The sequence below is a fragment of the Sinohyriopsis cumingii genome, chromosome 19, assembly GCF_028554795.1.
Source record: "Sinohyriopsis cumingii isolate HCF-2022 chromosome 19, ASM2855479v2, whole genome shotgun sequence".
NCBI classification, from domain to species: Eukaryota; Metazoa; Mollusca; class Bivalvia; order Unionida; family Unionidae; genus Sinohyriopsis; species Sinohyriopsis cumingii.
In genome coordinates this window covers 31413496-31436379 of record NC_142979.1, presented here as the reverse complement: position 1 = coordinate 31436379, position 22884 = coordinate 31413496, and the positions used below count along the sequence as shown (strand labels likewise).

General features: G+C 35.0%; 1 protein-coding gene across 2 annotated transcripts in view; it reads left to right on the top strand.

Moving 5' to 3' along the window:
• The window catches only part of LOC149775381 (E3 ubiquitin-protein ligase RNF10-like), a 49457-nt gene extending 28974 nt beyond the window's left edge, over positions 1 to 20483 (top strand). For both annotated transcript variants that reach the window (XM_089943942.1, XM_089943943.1), the window contains exons 11-18: positions 1207 to 1588; positions 2122 to 2255; positions 2742 to 2859; positions 7491 to 7592; positions 9757 to 9885; positions 13649 to 13737; positions 14886 to 15084; positions 17723 to 20483. In XM_089943942.1, the coding sequence (XP_089800068.1) occupies positions 1207 to 1588; positions 2122 to 2255; positions 2742 to 2859; positions 7491 to 7592; positions 9757 to 9885; positions 13649 to 13737; positions 14886 to 15084; positions 17723 to 17823 (1254 nt within the window). In that variant the 3' untranslated portion in view covers positions 17824 to 20483. The remainder of the gene's footprint in view (positions 1 to 1206; positions 1589 to 2121; positions 2256 to 2741; positions 2860 to 7490; positions 7593 to 9756; positions 9886 to 13648; positions 13738 to 14885; positions 15085 to 17722) is intronic.
• The last annotated feature ends 2401 nt before the right edge of the window (positions 20484 to 22884 follow it).

The window sequence follows — 22884 nt, the reverse complement described above, 5'->3', positions numbered from 1 at the left end:
ATGAATAGATTATGCCCCCAAAAATGTGTATTTCCTATGGCACTGGTTTTAAAAGTAGGGCAGGTAGGTAGTTTTTTAAAGTTAATAACAATATATATTATAATAATTAATAGATATACATAATGTTCAAAGCACTTCAAGTACTGGGCAAAAACTGGTTGACGTAGATGCACAAATCAGTTTAGTTTTTTGGGGGGGGCAGGGGGTGTGTGTGTGTTTGCTAGGATCGGCAATGAAAAACATTAGTAGTCAGCCGACCAGAAACATGGGGGTGTGTGCTTACAATAGCATGCATTGTGAAAGTTGGTGAGATTTGGCTGAGACAGTTGAAATATGAATTTTGAATATAGGTTGGCTACATTTTTGTTATGAAAAGTAATTACATGCTTAAAGAAATATCTACTGGCATCTTTCCCATGGAATGACAATGTATCAATAAAGCTTCAGAATTGAATGTACCAGTGACCTGAAGCACATGTAACATATCCCATTCAGATGAAAAATATTTTAACATTCTTAGTCTCTTAGCTTCTTAGAAATTTAACTCGTAATGATGTGTGATAGTTCATTGAAAGGTAATCTGCTTCAGATCTAAATGACATAAACTATTGAAATGTGTCAATGCAAATGGAAACACTATTATAAAATTGAAGACAGAGTGTGAAACTACAACATAATGTGTCATAATATTTAACTGTTTTAATATCAAACTTATGTAGAGTACCTGTGGGCCAACAGTTTGCAACATGTTAAAGACTGTCAACACATTGGCAGATTGGTCATAGGTTATTTATAACTGATGCACAACAAATGTAGAACGATGTTGAACTTTGGTGCTTATTAAGGGGAAAAAATGTAATCAGATGTATTGTAAATGTGTAAATCTGCCATATACTTGGCCCAGAGATGAGCACATAGCCAATTTTTACCTGGTCAGGACAAGTGGTCTTCCTGAACCCTGCTTTGGTACCTGGGAAAGACTTGACAATATTTGGCTTACAGCATAATGGAATAAGGGATTTTAGTACATTGTTTTAGGGACTCCCGTTTCACAAGTACCCAGCAATCACCAGTAACAATTTTGGTGCATGTGGGTATGCACATGGGTCTGTCTGTCTGATTTTAAAATATAGGTACAAGAATGCAGTTAAACTTGGTTCACATTGATTTAAGATGGGATATTTATTGAATGTTAAATTTCTGCAGAAAAGCGAGCAATATGGGTCTGATTTTTCTAATGATGAAGAAGAGGAGGACAAAGATGAAGAAGATTTAAACCAGAATAAGTCCCAAGATAGATTTGACACTACCTTGTCAGAGTTTGCATCAGCTTCTGAAAATCTAGAAACAGAAAAGCATGATTTTTATGAGGAGAAGCCAGGGATTCAAGAGAGGGCTAGTGAATCAGTTGTCCCTTCAGAGGACTTTATGGTAGGATCTCCAGAGAATCCTCACATGCGGCCAGCTATGGAAGCCCTGCCAGAAATCATGCCAGTAGAAGAAGCAGCAGAACACCTTGAGCTTCCAGTAGAGGAAAAACAGAGAACAGGTGGCCAGAAAAGCAGTGATGCCTTCTATTTTTATCAGGGTAAGGACAGGAGAACATTACTGCTATTTGAGTGTAAGAGTGGTAGACTTTCTGCTGATATTGGAAAAAAGTACTGAAGATTATTGTTTAAAAACTCAGAATTAACTAAAATTCTTTTGATGACCTGACTTGTGTGAAATTACTGACAAATAACCTTACAGGATTTTAAATTTTGTTTTAGTTCTTATTTTGATCTTTGAACATAAATTAAATGGTTCCCCTCAGACATACAATATGGACAGTATGGGTGTCATTTTAAAATCTTATCACTACTCCTCCTGGATGATTGGTTGGTGTGATGTTGGGTCTTCACTGTAAGACTTCTTAAGATCTTTAATTTTGTCATTAAAGTTGTTTTAAAATGTTCCTTCGAGTCACAGGTGGTATTAGAGATTGATATCATGATTGTAAGAAATGACATGCTATTCAGAGTTGTGTGTGCATGCATGCATGCATATATATATATATATATATATATATATATATATATATATATATATATATATATATATATATATGAAATATTGTTTCAGCTGCAGATGGTCAGCACCTCTACCTGCACTCCCTGAATGCCAGATGTCTTGTCCATGAGTATGGAAGTCTTGAAAACTGCCCCCAGACTATCACTGCCATCATTGTAGAAAAGGAGTCTGTTTTCGTTACAGAGGTTGGTGTCTGTTGAATACTAGACCAGCATACCCATTTACTTGCTTTATAGTTTTTTACAAAAATCTTTGTTCATTGTGTTTTTTGTATATCAATTAGAGCATCAACAGTGTACAAGTTTTTGCAAGTTGAGTGTGTGTTTGGACAAGCAAAATTTAGTGGCATATATCCCCACATACATGTCGGCACACACAAGTGCCACACATCCTTACATACAGCCATACATCTGTCATCTAGAAAAGCACATTAATTCATTTAGTCTATACTGTTAATGAAGCAAGATTGATGCCAAAATTACATAGATGTCAGTATGTCTTAGTTAATGCAGAATGTGATGTCCATACAGTTCTTACAAGATACACATTAGCACTGGATAAGAAAAAAAGTTCATCAGCATAAAATATGAAGATTTTAAAGAGATTGACTGCATGCAAAGTTTAGAAAATGTGTAGTATGTTTTCCTTCACTGGACTTGTTTTCTCTGCAGGAATTGAGAAAGCGATTGAGGTACCTAAACCACCTTCCTTTGACCTGTGCCTTTGAAGTTGCAGAGCTTGCATTAAAACCGCCTGTTCTGTCCAAGGAAACACTGAAGCACTTTGCAGGTGTTGTATTTGACATTGAATGTTATTATGTGTAATATCTTGAAATGAGAAAATATATGTCCAGAAAAACCCTGGGGAACTGGATGGTAGTGGTCTTTGCAGGCAGCTGGTCTTTATTAACAAATACAAATTTATATCAATACCCAATACACACCAACCAGTGACAACAATGTATGACATCACAGCATTTTCATTGTGATTGTGGATACATAGTAGTGTTACTGTTGATTCAGAGAACAATACTTTATTTTAGAAAATAAACATTAATTACAGAAACTAAGTTTTATCCCAGCAGATCATAGCTTATGGGATAGTCTGTGTTCCATCATCTGTCTGTCCATTGGAGGATTGCCATGAAACTTCACACACATTAGTACCATGGTCTACTTGGTATAAAATGAAAATGGTGCTGCTTAAACATTCAGTATGGTGGCTAAATTCCCATCACTATTGTTCCTGAATGACTATTCATATCAGCTTGAGTTTTTCACTGAAAGACTTCTTATGATGTCCAGTTTGTCATAAATGAAATTGGTGCTGATCTGATATGACTGCCACAATGGCAGACCTGCCAACCCTTTAAAATTTTGCCAGAAGTCTTGCAGAAATGACTCTTTAAATACACACTTAAGAAATAATAGCACAAATTATGGAAAATCATTGTTGTCAAATCCAGATGCTGGCTTGTTCTGGGTTTTGATTCAGATCTGGGTTTGATTTCGGATTCACTGGAGTTGATAGGGAAATGGACCAACTTTCTAGGAATACCTCAGAGATTTTAAACTTGGGGATTGTGCTGGGCTTCACCAATGTCACAAATTGCAAAAAAATATTCTTATTGGCGACAAAATATACTATCTGGCGATCTTTTTGGCAACTACATTTTTGGGCTGTTAAAAATTGTGTGTACAGTTTTGAGTTTGGAGTTGAGAAATTCAAACGCACCATGACAGTAAACTGCAAAGACGGATATAAAATTGCACTGGAATCTCTCGTTACATAAATCAATCCTTTGTTCATATTGACAGACCACCCTAACATGGCACTGTTATATCATGATCCACTTATGCTGATGTCTGTACTCTGTGCTGTAATATAACCCAAATAGTTATGCTACCTGACTAGCTACAGTTGACCACTTCTGAAGGCAGGAATGGGAATGACTACAATCTAACAGATGATGGCAATTTTTTCTCCAAAAATGTATCAGAAAAAATAGTTTTGCTGAAACTTCAAAGAAAACTGATTACCTTTGAAGCATAGATCGTTGTGTGTGTGTGTGTGTGTGTGTATATATATATATATATATATATATATATATATATATATATATACATACATACATATATACATACTAAGCAAATGAAAAAGAAATGTATGTCTCCATCAATGTTTTACAATTATTTGATGTTGCAGCAATAACAAATAACAAACGGGCATTTGTTTGGTCCTTCAAAGAGCACATTTAGTGGCACCTTCAGTAACACATGAACCTTTATCAAAGCAAGCCAAAGACCTTTGATCAAAGACAGTCAGCAACAAACTTGAATAAAAGCATTGTTTCATTTTTCACAGTGATTGGAAAATATTTATTATGCCATGTAAGTTTCCTTTATGCAACTAAAACGTTCATGCTTATGACCACTGCCAAATTAAAGTTCCAAAATTTTGAAACAGTAGATATCTGGCTGTCAAGTTAAATGAAGGTGGGACATCTGGGACATGTGAAACTTTTTAATTTGTTCATGTTTTCATTTCCCTATGAATAGCCTTATCCTCTTGGTAGCCTCGGTATCTTGTTTCTTGTTTCTGGCTGACCTAAATCTAGCCCAATTTAAGTACACGTACATGTAAGATATAAACAACTATACAGCCACATGTTACAAGGATAATAAATATCAGAGTGAATTGTTTTGGGAAATGTGTTTGTTGACAATGGGATATAGATCAAACAAGGACTACCATGTTTTGTGTTTTCTAACAGGATTTGACTGATACATGAATTTTCTAGCATATGATCGAATACTCAAATTCATGGATTTTTCATGTGCATGTATATTATTTAACTCATTGTGGAGTGTACTACACAAATGTAAGTTGTCAGTGTACAAGTGTATTTCAGACTAGTTGTCTTCGTTTAATCAAAATTTCTATTTTTTCTCTGCGTAAATCCTTGTCACTGATGACAGGTCATCACTTGTATATGTAATTTCGATTTATTTTCAGCCCCCCACCCCAATCTCATTAAAACATGCGCAAATGTCAACAATATTACCTTGGTTCCGAGGATGTGAGATAAATGGATAGTACTGTATTATGCAAATGGTGACATTTTTTTGAAAATTGGTGACAAAATATTGAGGTTGGCAATTTTTTTGGTGACATCTTTTTAAAAGCCAGCCCCATCCCTGTAAACTGCATGTATTTTGTGATGCAGAATGTCTGCTTGATCAGGCTATTGTGTTATTTTTATTTTTATATGGCTTCCTTCAAGCAATACCTTTTCAGGATGAAGGGACAATAAACCTCTTAAAATAAACTTTATGATCAGTGCAGAAGAATAAAAGGAAATATTCAGATTCTTGGGTATAAAAGCAGGAAAGGCAACAGTTATGTTTAGTAAATATCATGTGTTGATTTGAGTATTTCATATGGTGGGAAAGATGATTGCTGTTGCCATGGCCGACATGAAATAAAAAATTTCCTTAAGGATTATGTCAATTTGAATTAAAGAAGCTTTTGAGTTCCATAGGGTATGGAACAACAGTTTGTGAAACTGTACTGGAGGTAATTAAGGTTCAGGATAACTTTACAGACTTGTTAGATCTAGTTTAACAATATATACTGTCGCTGTCTTGAATCACACTTCTGGACTTTTAAATGCATATTGTCCGTCTTGTCAATAGTAGTAAATAATAGTTTGTTACACCTTATTGAAAATTGATTTAACTAGAGGGGGAAAAATTGTTTGCCTTACTCTGTGTGTGTGTGATTTGGATTTTTAACATAGCTTTAAAAACTTTTTCACTCATATTGCTACGATGTCTGCAGTGTGACAGTGTATACTGATGTTAGCACTGGGGCATCATGTCGCAGACTATGCCACCGGAGCAGTCTGTTTGACTTACTGAGAAGGTCTTGCTAGGGTTGGCAGGTCTGCAGTGGCATAACTTTAGGCCTTGTTACCAATGATTTCAAGATGGCATCTCTTGTCAACATTGTGCTTTCACCAAAAGACTTATTGTAATGTCTAGTTGCTACTAGAGAGAAATGGTGCTGATATGATATTGAATAGGGCTAGCATGGCATCCATCTTGAAGATCTTTTTATCTTTGCTCCTCAAAAAGGGGAAGTCTTGTCATCATGGGTCACTGCCTGAAAAACTTATTTTTATGTTCACAGCTAATTTGACAATCTTACTATTATGGAAGAATATCATAGCTGGTTTCAACACTTGGCAGTTGAAAGGAAGCAATGGTCTCATGATCTTAAATTCCTATAAAAAAATTTGATCAAGTAGAGCATTGAGGGACTCTTGTTATTGTTATATAGTAATGCCATTATTTTGTTGCAGGATTTTGTGTCATATGAACTCTTTGAATAATCAGAATACCCTGGTATATATATTTTTTAAAACTTGCCTTCCCTGGGTAATGTGTATGTTTAAATGTAATGGCTCTAACAGTGTCATCATTGTTCATTTTGTCAATTGACACGAGTTGGCTTGGACTACTAGCTCTTGCATGGCTAGGATTTGCATGCCTTTTAACTTTTTTTTATTCCATTCCCTTAACTTGATTTGAAGCGTAAGACTGAATTAATTATGATAATGAATAAAATTTCCAGACACCTCATCAAAAACGAGTTGTTGCAGATTATGTTGTACAGGTCATTGCTTTATAAAGCAATTTACACAATAACAATTGATAGAACTAAACTAATAGTTGCAGCTGAGGACAATAAGTGACTATGAACAGGTAGTTGCAAAGATGCTGTTGCATGCAGTTGCATCAATAGTGCAAAATTGTACAAATTCATGCACTTTGAGACTATTGATGCGTGAGAACTCTCAGAGGTTTGTTTAAAGTTGCACATGTGAACAAGTATTCCCAGCAGTATACGATTTTTATTCAGTCTTTGGAAAATGTTTACATAACTATAAAAAATAATTTTCAAACATGTTCCAGCTGGCAAATCTAGCTATTTATATCCCCCTTCAAACAACAAGACTGAAAGAGGGTTCTCAGCACTAAACAGTATTCATACTAAGGTTTTGTAAATATTGAATAATGATCATTCCTCTTGCCCCCTCCATTTTATTCTACCCTCCTCTCTCCCCACCTAAAAACTTATTTCTGTGACAAAGGGGGACCTTTTCTGCCTGGTTCACCTTTTGTATTTCAGAAATATTCACATAGGAAATTGAGTTGTCTTTGAACCATCTTGAAACATGATGTGAAGAAGTCAGCTTTCAGCTTGGCAGTCAAATTAAAAAGTATATGCAGCCCACCAATATCGTTTGTGTTCTTTTGTAAATCTTTGTGTTTCTGATTGGATATGCTCAGGTTTTAACATAGACACATAATCACATGGAATTGTGTTTTAACATGTCGTGTATTTACATTGTCTAGATGATATAGAGAAGCGCCGTGTACTGAGAAGGAAAAAAAACAGAGAGGAAAGAAGATGGGCCAAACATGCAGATGAAGAAGAGAGGAAAAGGCTTGGACTGGGTAAGTAATCTTGTTAGGAATATCTGATGTGAAATACATTATGGGTGGTTTGACCATGTTACTCGTATGATATTGAATGACATATTGAAGATTAGCCAGTTTTCAAAAGCTTTGATGAATGAATTTGCTAAATAATGTGAGAGAATGTTCAACCCTTTTTTTTATACAAAAATAAGAAGAAAAAAGATAAGAACGTGAACTACTGTATAAAGCCTTTTATTCTTTTCAAATAAAAAATGGGGGCCAGTGCAATTATAAGAAAGGGGCTTGTCTTGTGGTTTCCTTTAGTGCTCTCACAATTGGTTGTAATTGAAAGTGTGGTAACATAACTGGAAACGTAAGAAATATGTTCTGTGAACCAGTTTGTCTTTATGGAAATGCGAGTCTTAAATTGAAAAATTGCAGTTAATGACTCTCAGTATTTAATCTTGGAGAAATGGCTGATAGAAAGGTATTGCTTTGTTCCATCTGTTTGTATACATGTCTGTCTTGATGCTCTCTAGGTCCAGGCTGCAAAATGGGATATGCTACTACACACTTTGATATCAAATTGCACTGTTAATACATCATGGATAAAGGTTGCACATCAAAATAAGGTCATTGTGACATACATGCCTAGATTGATTCAACTAAAACAATTTGCCTTGGCTTGAATTCCAATGCATGTACTCCATCAGATTTGGCATGCATCACATTTTTGCAGGGTTAATGCATTATTCCTAAAATTCTTTGTAATCTTGAATTGCAGGATTTTTTTTATACATTCACCATTTTGGTGGAATGTATAATGCTCTGACCATGTCTGACTGTTCATATTTCTTTTCTCCACATGATGTCCTCCATCCAGCAGCTCTTCACAAACTTGTGGAGTGCTTGCATCTGGAGTAAAAATCTAAAATATCAAGGTCACTGTAACTAAAAGAAGAAAAATGATTTCTACAAAACATAGCTTTACATCACATACCTGAACTGAACATAATAGATTGCTTGCACTTGGTATGGAAACATTGTATTGATTTTGGAGTGCAAGGGTCAAGGGTCATAATAATGGTGAAAGAAGAAAACAGTCTCTGTGCTGAAGTTAAGTTCTTAAGCATGTATCCTCACCAAAATTCATGGATAACTTGCACATTTGGATGGAAATGGGTGTTTATAAAAGTCTTTTATTTTAGAGTTCCTTTACCAAATTTTGTGCATTGCTTGCAACTAAGGTAAGTTAGCAACCTATAAATTCTTCGGTCTAAAGGTTAGAGGTCACAAACAAAACAAGTCTTACAAGAAGTAATGGCTTCTGTACAGTAACTTTAATTCAAGACTACATGCCTAGATTCAAAGTCCAGGTAATTGAAATCCATTGGTCAGTTCTATCCAGAGTTGACCATGCCCCCGATACATCCTATGTGGTTTATATAACAAATTTTGACTATGTTTAAAAAACATCATGTGTTACCTTGATCTTTTATTTACATACATTTTACAAATTGTTAACATCTTTACATTTATATTTTACCCTGTTGTTTCATGTTTACGTTTATTTTGTAGGGTTTATTTTCCTACATTTTAATGCAGTTGTACACTTATATAACTTTATCTTTAGTTGGAAACATATATTCACAGTTGTGCCGAGTACCATAAAATACTACATATATACATACATAAATACACATAAATATTAAACTTGGCAGATTTATAAAGCAGTACTCTTGATACATCTTGGCAGCCTCGGCTAACGTTGGTACGTGAGAAAGCCTGCCAGTAGCTTCTCGTGGGTCGGTGGTTCTTCCGGGGTTTTCCAGGGTTCTTCCTCCACCAATTATACTGGCCGCCATGTATAGCCTATCTTGTGCTGAAAAATGGCGTTAAACCCTACAACAACAGCAAAAACATGATACCTCTTGGCACCAGACTTGTACTGTGTGTGCACTTTGTCAATTATTGTATTGCACACATCAACACTGGTTTGCTGGGATCCAGCTAAAATTCCAATATCCTTTCACCTTTGACCACCAAGCCCTACTCACTAGAGGTTCATGAATATTCAAACTATTACTGAGTAGTACAACATTAGCATGATAATCTTGTAAACTACTCAACAGTATTTGGTTTATGTAGTTGATAATAACATAACATGTGGTGTTAATACATTGGATATATCCTTTTTAAGGCTCAAGAGGGACAATTGTGCAGAGTGAGTTTGTTTTGTCAGGATCATCTGTTCCAAAGTCCACTGATGATGCTGCCCGCAGTGACACTAGTTCGCCATCATTGGAAACACCTTTAGAAAGCCCTACTGGTAAAAACCCATGTTGCTACATATAAAATAATGCCTTTGATAAAGTGCTTTCTAATGCTTTCAGTAATTATCAAAATATGTGTTACAAAGAATTGATTGAACATGATTTTTCATAATTCTTGTTGAACCTGCCTCAACAGAAGTTCTTTAGTGGCCATGTGTGTTGCATTTCATCTGTACATCGATACATTGGGTCATACTTTTTCAAACTATGGATCATGGCCCACTTGTGCAGGAGATATATATACCATGCAGAGAATACCAAGAAGTGGGCAGTGCGTGCAAAATGTTTCCTTAGATCAACCACAAGTTTTTTTCCACAGCTAAATAAATGGTGGGCTTGACAATAATCATCTCTCGTTTATTGTTAGTATTTTAATTTTTATTATCCCATCAACAACAGAGTTAGGATGGAATGCAGTATTTTGAATGTTTACCCATTTGTACATTCATCATGTAGTACAGTGGTTCATTTTTTATTTGTTCAGGTATTAAAATCCGTCCATATATTAGAGACTTATCATGTCATTGCAACTTTAGCCTTGTTACATGAAAACTATGTTACTGTGACCTGTTTCTGTGAAAAATTGAGATTGTGATTAAACTGGTCATTTAGATGTACATATGGTTGTATCATTAAAACTGTGATATGCTGGATCAGAACTAGGTGCAGATACAACATGTTCCATTTGAATACTTATGTCTCTCAGTTAGATAATTAAGCCAGATATGCTTATGTGATGGTCTGTTCATTTTCTGTCTGCTGGCATGTTGCCACTTCTCTAAAACTATTTGGAGGATTGCCATGAGACATTGCATGCACAGTCATCCCTTGCTCAATTTGGTCTGAAATGAACATGATGCTGCTTGGAATTTCAGTATGGTCACCACAATGACCATCTTGAAGATCTGAATGGATGTTGTATCAACATGGGGTTTTCACTAAAAGACTTCTGATTTCTGCTTGGTCTTAAATGAAAGTGGTATTAATCTGAGATCCAATATGCTGCCACATCCAGCAAGATTCAGAATCTTGTCATTGTTACATGGATAATTATACCAGCATGGGGTTTAGACTAAAAGACGTGTGTCTAGCTGGTCCTAAATAAAAATGATGCCAATCAGACAGCCAGTCTGGCCACCATGGAGGCCATCTTAAAATCTCTGTTGTTATCATGGAACCTTGAAACTTTGCAAGCAGATGCATCTTGAGGACTGCTAGGTACTGACTATTAGAGTTGAATCGATTGATCAATACTTTTGCTGTACTGATGCACATATCGATACAAGAGGTGGAGAATAAGTACAAAACAATACTTGCCGTATGCAGGTTATTTTAATCATCAGCAGTTGATAATTATTAATCATTTTCCATATTATTCTTTAAATTTAGACGTCATCCTTGACAGCTGCTACAGTCACAATCACTCATTTTTTATGGTAAAAAAAAACAATGAAAAGACTATTAACAACGCTCACTCACTAGCCTTCTACAAATGAACACAAAGTGGCACGGTTTATAATCTTGCATGCCCCCCTCCCCAGCCAATCCCATGCTAATTACTTTATCCCAACAGCATGTTCAGCATGAATGAGACATTCCAGATGTGTTCCACATTCATAATCAGGTACTTGAATCATCTTTTAATAACCACTTTTACGCAAAGTTTCTATGTTGATTTGTATCTTGTCTACTTTGGTCAAATTTTAGCAACACAACTGATGTCACACAGTGAAATATGTTTCATTGAATTCTCATTGGTGGTTATTGTGTGTTCCATTCAAGGGTAAATAACCAAAAATCTGAACCTAATGATTTATTCCCTGTGTAAAAGACAGGAGGTGTAGTGCAAAAGTGGTGGTTAATTCATATGTAAAGTACTAAAATAGAGGTGCTGTCAGTTCATGTGAATTGCAAAATTCATACAAATTCCTGCACCTGTGGAGTGGTAATGCTCAAAAGTGCTTGCAGATTGGTTGAAAGTTTTGTGTATGAAAATGTACTATGTCATGTATCATTTTTTTAAACCCTTTAAGCGCTTGTTGCAGCATTAATCACGCCGGTAGACATGTAGCTTGATGTGACGTCTGTTTTTCAGGTTGATATCTATTCACACGTCTAGTTTTTTGAGCTTGGCATGAATGATTGAACTAAATTTGATCAGCACATTGTGCCCTGGAACAAGAATTCTGTTGTAGTTTGAACTTGTATCAAGGAAGATTTACAAATTTATTTAAAATACGGGTTACCTAGAAAACCCAAGATGACTGATTCCCAGCGTGGTTCATCTTCAAATTACAATTTCATTCAGCTAATACAGGCAGATGATATTTATGATGACAGTACTTTATGAAGTATTTAAGATTATTGGAGCTGGGAAACTGTTAATGGATATACCAGTGATTTGTGCCTGAAAAAAATGGTGTTAATTACCAGTACATTGTACATGCTTGATAAACAAAAATAGACAGCATGCCACTCAATTCCCTTTTCAGCAGTACTTTGAAATGTAGAAAAGGGATAATACAAAGCCTAATTAAAACAGTTTAAAAGAAAATGCAATTTTCATTTCTCAAACAATTTAGCCCTCCAGGATCTTGTACTATAAGACTATATATCCCTATCAAGGTTGATATAAATTGAATAAATAAGAATTTAAATGATAAGATGTTTATTTGATCAAAATACCTCTGTCTGAATATATTCAAGCTGACAAAGCTAGCTGTGTATATGCCCCTTCGGCTGGATGACTGAAAGTAGTTCCCTTGGCACAGAACAAGATTCATACACAGATAAGGAATAGATTATGCTTAGAAATAATCAACAAATTAATGCTAAGAGAACTAGAGGTGACATCTGTTATTGATGACATTCTGGTCTGAGTGTTGTCACATGTTACTTGATCATTGATTGTGCTGTTGTGATAGAACATTTATCCCTCCCAATTGGGAATTCAGCCATTCTTCTCTTGAAGGAGGCTGATAGTAGAGACTGGATACTCGTTCTTTTCCTTCTCATACCTATTCTCCTAACAGTAATGAGAACATGGGGAATGTATTTGCCAGAGAAAGTAATTATTTTTGTAAATTATGTTTCTCCAAGGATACTTAAACAGTGAGGTGTCATTCACTTTAAACTGATAAACAACCAGTTGAACTTGAGCCAGCTAGCTGTAGAAATGGGAGGTAATGGGTTAGGTTTCTTCCCTATATACGGTTTTCAGATGGGAAATATCAATTTTCATTTTACAAGGGTTGCTGGGTTCAAGATGTTGAATCGCCTACTTTCTAATGTTGATATGATACGCAAAGATTCTCTGAGAAAAGTAATTGACTAAAATAACAACGTACTTTCAATTGACATCAACATATCACTTTGCAAACTACATAGACATTATCCTTGAAATTTGCATCATGTACCCTACTTAGTCCTCCTATGCATGTATCTATCTTGCAATTATTTAGAAATAGGTGTTTGGCAGAGGGATCCTCTGCAGTTGTATTTCTATTAATAAGTAGGTTATATCTTGCAGGATAAATTAGATAGTTTGTCACAGAATCAGAAACTGATTTCTGTAAATCTTTTTTTTATATATAAAAGTTGAAAATCAAAGTATGAACTAATTCCTTTTGCCTGCTTACCAATTTTTCCATCACAAATGCTAGTGTATCAGTTAAACAAGGCATATTATATTTATGCTTTAAGAGTTCTTTTGCTGTAGAATAAAGATTTAGCTTCTGTTCATTGCTGTATCTGATTCAGGTTTTAGCTGCAGTACTCCAGAGAGTAATCCATTTGTATCCAGCCTTCAGAAGGAAGGAGAACAGACAACAAACCTTTCCTTTGCTCAGGTAAGAGAAGTTTTCATCATGCAGAATGCCCACATGGTTGAGTATTTTTACATTGCAGAATAATCGGGAAGTGTCAGTCAAAAACTGAAAACACTTGGAAGGCAGAGAGAAGAATAAGTTGGCAGTGCATATTTCATTGTTCCTTAGTGGAATGGTCTAACCTGTGAAAATATATCGACTAACTGATATATCTTAACTCTGGCAGGTCTGCTATGTGTATTAGTAGAAACAACTGGGAGTGGATTTCAGTCAGTCTGTTTATCATGTTGCATTGACAGTGTGTTTTATACTTCTTTTGATCATTATAATGATCTTATCCATATGCACACTTGTTTAGGGACTATATTGCTCAGAAATTATCATGGGAATACATACATACATACATACATACATACATACATACATACATACATACATACATACATACATACATATATGAAAGTGAGAAACAGGGTACACAAATGATGGTTGTTAGGAATAAATGCCCATTATGTGGAGATGTCTTCTGAGACAGGTTTGATTGTGTTTGAATGATAAATGCATTCACTATAGCAGGATTCTTGTGATATTTTGATAGGTGAGAGGAAGAAAACATCACGCGTAATAAAAGAGTTGTGTGTCTTTTTCTTATTGTGAACTTGGTCTTCTGCAGGATGGTGCCAGTATTATAAGCATGATCCACAAGAAGTCTCAATCCATGAACCATAAACTTTACTGTGATCCCTAGTTAGGAAATATCATCCAAGTCATTACAATTTTAATATTGCTTAATAATGTAAGTTGACTTTTAAACAAATTATCTGGACATCTCTACAGTGATCATTCTGTGTTAAGAACCAAGATCTTGGCACATGTTAGTTATTTATGTCCCAAGGTGTCCAGAGTTAGTGGTCAATGATTCTTGTAATTTGTACATTTATTATGTTCCATTTTTAGGCTTACCATTGTACACAGAAATTGAAATTGAACTGCCTTATTATTGTTACAGTGGGATTACAAAATCTTGTAGCATTGAAACTCCATTGTACCATTCATACTTAATACAAATACTCAGTTACTGAATTCCTAACCTCTGGTATGTATTGATTACATATGTTAAAGAAAATGTATTCTAGTTAAACTGGCAGCAGACATGTTCTCTTTAACAGATGTTGAAAGCTGGTAAGCAGGCAACAGTGTGGCCTAAAGCTGTTAAGCAAGAAGTGATTTCAGTTTCACCAGTCATTAAACCAAACAATCCTGGTAGTGATGAGAGCGACACTGAAGATCGTATTCCTGTCCCAGAATTCCATGCATCTTTTGGAGATGCCATTGAAGCTGCAATTCTTAGCTTAGAGAATTCTTCAGGTATTTTGTCATGGTATTTTTCTCGTTCACAAAATAGACAACATAGAAAGGGTTTTCACCAGCTATGTGTAATTAATTTTTTTTGTCCCACCTGGCATGTAACTATGACTATATCCACCCGTTAGTCTGAAAACATTTTTGTTTCTGCAGCACAAGTCTCACATCGTTTAGTTTATCTTTGTGAAATTTGTACACATATTGGATTACTGGACCTCATGTGCCTGACATTTTGTGGATTTTAAATGTTTCTAAAGCTCAACTTTCACATTGTTCAAGGTATGAAACACACATATTGGACTCCATTCACAATTTGTCATTTTCAATATTTTTTTTTCTTTCTGTTTTTAGTTCACCTGGCCATATCGTAATGTCAGGTTGTGGTATGGTCCATTATTTTTAGTGCACTGTGTGTCTTCTGTTAAAAACTGTTATTTACAACTTCTTAGAAAACTGCTTTTGTAATTTTTTATTATCTTTTTAATTCCACTCTTATAAATTTGAGAATATTCTTTTAAAAAAAATAGTGACTGCTCCAGTGGCCTAGTGGTTAGATCGTCCACCTCGGATGCGGGAGGTCGTGGGTTCAATCCCCGGCCGAGTCATACCAAAGACTTACAAAAATGGTACTAACAGCTGCCTTGCTTGGCACTCAGCATTAAGAGGTTAGTGTTAGGACTGATCGGCCTGGTGTCAGGATAATGTGACTGGGTGAGACATTATGCTACATGTCTGCGGCATGATGCCCCAGTGATAGACATCACTATAAACTGCCACATTGCAGACATCATAGCAATATGACTACAGAAATTTTAAAGCTACGTTTAAAATTAAAAAAAACACACCAAAAAACAAAACCACATAAAAAATAGTGACTGCTGCACAAGAATAGCACGAGAGTATTTTACTTTATTGATACTGATAGCAACTGTATAAGACCCATTTTTAAGAAAACAGACTGGTTTCTTCATCAGTGATCTTTACTTAACAGATTCATTTTATTGGTGACATAGTTAGTGAACCAGTCTTTTATTTAAAAGAAAAGGGCACCAGATGCTAAGTAAAACACTTTACGGTGTGAGTTTTGGATGTTATATGATGGAAATGTTAGAGCAGATGGATCTTTTCAAACTTCTAAACATGTCAGATCAGAAAAAGTGACGAATCAACATTGCTTTATAAACTTTCAAAGAAGAATATGAGAGAAATGTAATAACAGCACTCTGAGTACCTGACCGTAATCATTGCATAATCACGATCATTCAGTGAAAGTTACACATGTAGACTAGGTGAAGTGAGTGCAGAATATAAATAATTTTTCAGTATATTTTGTGTTTATGTTCTGGTTCTAATCCATATGGAAGTTTGCCATTTTTGACAAGGCTTTGTCCAGCTGCAGAACCAGGTTAGTTGTAAAAATGTCTTTTTCATACGTGCTGTAATTCTGGCATGTAAGATATAGATTACACTTTCTACACCCAAATTACGCTTTTTTGCCACCTATAATATCAAAAATTACGCTTATATCTCTCGGGGTGGGTGGGGGTGGCATGAATGCATAGGTGACCTTCAGTTTTATGCAAATGAAACCAATCTGCCACCAAGCATGGCCAGTATTACAAAAAGTAGAAAAAACGTAGGCATGAATTTGTTTCTCATTTGTTCAAATGATGCCAGTTGGCTCTGGAATTGGCCACCACTACAAAAAATTTAAAAACCTTAAAATGATTTCAGAAACCAATGCATGGAATTTTCTGAACTTTTAACAGAAAGCATCCTGGCATGAAGACCTTTCAAATTTATACCATGATGCAGTCTGCTATCAAAAATGGATTGCTATTACTGAAGAGAGAAAAACCTTAAATATCTTCTCAAAAACTAATAAACAGAATTTTACCTAATTTGAAAGAATACATCCTTGCATTAAGATCTTTTTGAATTTATTAAATTAAGGTCTTGGGCCATCAACCATTACCATTGTTTAAAAAAATATATATATAAAATACTCTAAATGACTTCTCAAAGCAAAGACTGGTTAACAGAAGTTGACCGAAATTGAAAGAAAGCATCCTGGTATAAAGTTATTTTAAATTTGATCAGATGATGAGATCCGCCATCAAATACAGCCACTTTTGCAATTAGTATTTACAAAACAAAACATAAATGACCTCTTATAAACTGCTAAAGTCCAGAGAATGAAAAGTTCATATCATTTTCAGAACTGGAAATGTACTGGTCTGCCAAGAATGGTGACATTAAAATGGCATTGCCCAAAATGACTGAATAATTCACAACAGTTCAAAAATATTATTATAGTTCAGTGAGCACTTTGTTTCCACTAAATAATCCCCAAAAATGTCTTTCCTCTCAAATGATATCTGCATACAGCATAAAATACATTTGCAGACTTGATGTTACAACAGGAACACAAGAAATAATAAAAATCAGCCAAATTTGAGCTATTTACTAAAAGGAAAACACTTTCCACGACAACCAACAAAAAAAACACCTTTTGTTATGGCTTGCAGAGATGTATATATATTTATGTAATTTTTGCTTTGTAAATGTATGACCTTTTACATTGGAAAATGTTGCAGAGTCTGAGTGGGATGAATAATGTTTTTGATAATTTATGTTGCAGAGAAGGGGGCCAACTCGAGCAAAATGGGTGTAAGAGGAGGAAAGAAGAAAAAGAAACAAATGGTTCTCTTTTCAACTTCCATGGCAAGAGGAGGCAAATGAACATATCTTTCAATCATTTCAGGCAAAAGCATTTGTATTTTTTCCATTCCTGAGTTTGGATCGACAGACTGGGAATTGTGCATGTCTTTGCTGCAGATGAGCTTTACATAGCTTGATGTTTGAGCTTTTGTGAATACTTTCATGTGGAGATAAAGAAATGTGATGCCATACAATAACTGATCATGAGTTTCTTCTGTGCTATAATTGTTTTACAAATAAATTTTTTTTTTCAAAGGATTAGAGAATGATTACATGAATGATACGTACAAAGGAAGTGATATTGGAACTAGATGCCTGGAACATTTTGAAGGATTGTGCAAAATGTAGTCATTAGAATAGCATTGATGAAGTGATGCATGGCATTTTGAATTTAACTTGGAGGGTGTGTATTATTATCATTGCTTTATATAGATATTAGCAAACATTCGTCAATATTTTTTTGGTAGGTGACAGTGATAAACAAATGACTTTGATATCTTGTTGACATATATGTAATATGAAGTATTGTTGATGCAGTTTCCTGATGCTTATTTTGGCATTTAAATGAATTAAACTTGTAACATCTATTTAGCAGTCTGAATAAGTGGAATTTTAATTTATCGGAATCATTCAGACCAAACAATTTTTGCCGTTTTGAACAAGCCCATGGACAAGATTAAATAAAAATTCTAATCTACAAATTTAAGTCTACACTTTAAAATAGGGCAGTTGTGGAAATGTACCAAAGTGACATGTTCCATTTACTTGATACAGGGAAATGCAACTAGAAGCAGTAGTCTAGGTCCATGACCATCTAGCATGCTAATACTGAACTACGACATGGTGGGAATTATTGGAAATTCAGTGAATGTGATACCCAATCAGAGTATAGTAAGATTGATAAAATATTTGATAAATGCGATGGGGGTGGGGCGAGGCATTACAAAGTGACATCAAACATAGTGTGATCATTTACAACATTTAATCTTGATAAGATGAATCATGTTGAAACAAAATTATTAATTGTTGTGTAAGAACATTATTAATTGTAAGCTATAGGTTTCTGAAACTTGACTGAAATATTTGTATCTGTTATCAGATTGGCTCGTGTTTTAATAGTTTCAGGGAATAAGAGACACCTAAGAAGAAAATCATGAGTCATGAGTGATTATGTTGTAATCAAATTCATGTTATAATAAAAAGCATTAGAGTGGGTTTCCCAAGTATCTATAATTAACACCCACTTACAAGAGGCATGTGTTTCCTATATCTTGGAGTAGAGTAAGACTTGTTAATACTGTGAAATATGGATGATGGGGAAAATGTATGCTTTTACATTTGTCAAATTAGTATATGCCTGCCAAAAGAGAAACATTCATCTGCTATCTTGTTGGCTTTAGGACAGTAACTTTACTTTATTTACCATCTACCTGTGCCAAACCTCGTGGATAGCTTGTACTTGGAGTGAGGACAGCGTATTGATTTTTAGGTTCAAAATTCAAGCTCACAGTGACAAAAATCGAACAGTGGTTTCTGCTCTGTAAAATTGGTTCTTGGCCAGAATTTGCAAGTAAGGAAGGAGATTGTTAATTTAGGGATCCAATGGTCAAGGCCTCAGAATGAAAACGAAAAATGGTTTTACCACCCAAACAGATTTGACCATGTACCTTCACTAATGGTTTGTGGATGACTTGCACTTTGGATAAGAAACAATTCTTAACGTTTTTGTGGTCATAAGCTCAAAGGTCAAATTGACTGTGCCTCAAAAAGAAACAATTATTTTTGTATAGTAACTTTAATTATAACCCGTATATCTTGACCCAAGTGAATGGTTTGCACTTTAGAAAGAGGTCTACTGATGTAGGGGTCAAAGGTCAGTTATTCAGACTCCATAAAAAAAATTTTTTTATTAGTACAGTAACTTTTTTGTTACAGTAAAATCCTTGACAGTGTTTGGTAATGGTTTGCACTTTGCATAAGAATGAAAACTACATTTTGGTCTGTATATGTCAGAAGTCATGGTCATGGCAAATCTAATAAGAAAATAATGTTTCTGCACAGAGTTTTTGTTGGAAATCATATATTTTGACTTTTGACAGACCATTTGGTCAACTACCTCCAGTATAAATCATGTCCAGCTACTGTCTGCATAGTAGAGTATTAAGCATGTTACCTAATTTTGAACAGAAAAATACAAGACCCAATTTAACATTTTAAACTGTGTCACCACCACGTGTATATGCAGTTGGGTTTGCTATAAATTGATGGAAAGGCCTATGTGCCCCTGTTTTCCGTTTATTGTTGTCTTCTTTATATAATTATTATTTTGATTGTACAGTTTTGTAATTAAATTGGCAGGTCACTACAGCAGATCTTAATAATTGTTTTATTGAGTATTGTTCTCAGTTGTTATTTTAAAGTCGGAAAATGGTGCCTTGTACACCAGATTGCATGTTAATTATCAGTTGATTGTTCTTCATTCTTTTGCCACCTGTTGATTACCTGGTGGCACATATTCATGAAATAAAATGTTACTAGTACATATGGTAAAAGGTTATTGTTACAGATAGCTTCCATATTATTTATTAGTTCTGTATCAGTTTGTTTATTTTTTTGTCTGCCTTTTTCTGTTCAGATGCATTGTGAATAAAGACAAGTATCATTAAAACTTGTCAACCTGACATATGTCTTGACATGTAATTATACCTCAGTTCAAATTGCATTTGGAAACATAATAGCTTTCTTTCTCTTGGTCAGGATGATATTGGACAGCCTCAAAATGACTTGTTCAAAACTTGTCTTAACTTGAAATGCAAGCAGTAGTGTCACTGAGCATTTCTCCCTCCAACTAATTTTTTCCAGCATCTTTCATAAATGCATGCCTTTCATGATTACAATTTTTTATTTCACTCTCAACATACATTATAGCATCTTTTTAGAGTCTTGTTTATTTTGTGAACAAAACTTTGACTTTCTCAAGCAGAAAATGCCTGATTGTTTTATGCCTTACCAAAGATAATGGCAGGGTATTATAATTTAACTTGTATGGGAAAACAAGTGGTCATCTGGTTTGGTTTCCAGGTATTAACCTAAGTACTGTTAGACATTTTTTAATACAACCAGTTCAGAAGCCTACCGATTTTGGGGTCATTACTTCCAAGATCAAGGTCTCTGTAGCCTATGCATTTTATTTCCATAGGACAAGTTCTACTGAACAGATATCAGTGCTACTTCTAAATGTGTCTTACTTAGACATGTGTACAACACATTTTTTTCTCATCTAAGAAGACCTCGTTATTTTTATGGGTTTCCCTAATGGTTAAGGATACTATGACTAAAAATAGAGTTGGTTTTGCATTTCATTCCACACATGAACTTTAGTTATTTTCAGTTGATTTCAAATAAACCTGGTACATGTATTTATAATCCTTCTACATAAGGAAGAACAAGATCATTTTGGAGTTGGTACTTGATGATCAGGGTCAGACTTACCACCAATAAATTTTTGTTGTTGCATTTTGCTTTTAAACAGAACTGTACATCTGTTTAATGTCTTTTCACTGAATCTTGCTACAGTGGAACCCCGATATAGCATGATGACTGGGGTCCACAAACTGATACGTACCATATCATGCTATAGTGAAATGAGTTGGTTAGCTGTAGAAAATGATGCATACCTCCTCTACACACACACGCGTTAAAAGAACAATGATCGGGGGGATAGAAGTGGGCACAATACTCAGACAATTTTTTTCTCCATTTTAAAGTGGAAATCCGCTTTTCTCCCGACTTGAATCAGAGTTTCTTGATATTGTCCGTCTTTTATATCTCTGATTTTTTTTTTTAATGTCTGTCCGCTCCTATTCTGCAACGACCCTTCTAAATTATTCATTCCATATATTAGTAAGTACATGACTCTCGTAAAGAGTATTCAGATTGGTCAAATGTTTAAATTCATCCAATGAACGAAACTGATGGCAATGGAAAGAAGAAGTATGCTTGCAAAACATGGTGTCTTGAGTTGTTGAGAGAGACCATAACATGAAAAGTTTACATAAAGGTTTAAAAAACGTATGGGAATGGCTGGAGTGAAAAGTTGACAGAAATTTAGTTGATCAGTTTATAAGAAAACTGAATGCTTGAGACTGGCATTTTGTGACCTCTGCAAGAAAGATCTGAGTTACAGTAATCACAGTTGGAACAGCGCCTACAAAAGAAGCTGCATACGGAAATGTTGAAGCTCAAAAGGCAACTGGAAAAAGTGCAGTTAATTACTATAAGAAGAAAGATTTCTTGCATGAGAGAACAGATGTAGCTATCTGTCAGAATATGCGCACTACATGTCACCAATACAAGCACCGGTGTGAAAGGAAAAAGTCATTGAGAAGGAAAAGAAACTATTGCACGTTGAGCCAGAAAAGTCAGTGGCGACAAAAAGGAAGGCTAAAGAAATCTTTGCCAAAGACGCAAAAAGAGCTCGACTGGCGTATCAACAGGTTGTGTCCATTGGAGAAAAAGACAAAGTGTATGGGATTATTTGTATATAGTTGATGTACTTGGGTGTTTATTTTACAGATTTGTTATGAAAAGAGAGAAGTATAATATATTTGCCGCAAAAATTGAGAAATTATTGTTACTTAATTGCAACGTGAACACTGCCATGCACATGAAATAACTTTAGCATCAATAGTATTGGAGAACAAATTGATGTGACTATAAATGCTGTGAAATTACTGAAGTCAAGTTAAACATTTTTAGTAAGTTTATTAATTTTTCAAATGATTATTTCGGTTTATTTTATGTGTATAAGTTGCACCAGTAGCAGTTTTTTTATGAGTGTAAAATGCGTTTTTGGACCCCCAGATTGGTAGGCACTGCCCCTCGAGACCCCGTTGGGGGAGGATCCACAAAGCCCCCTTAAGATTTTTTCAGCTTTTTTTTATGGAAGACCAAAATCCTCTCAGAATACTATGAACTTAATTGGCTCGGCCATCAGCTTGTTCCATATTGAACAAGTACTTAAAACAGTTATTACATGTATGTTTATCTATACAGTATCTACAACATCAGTGTAAATAGTTG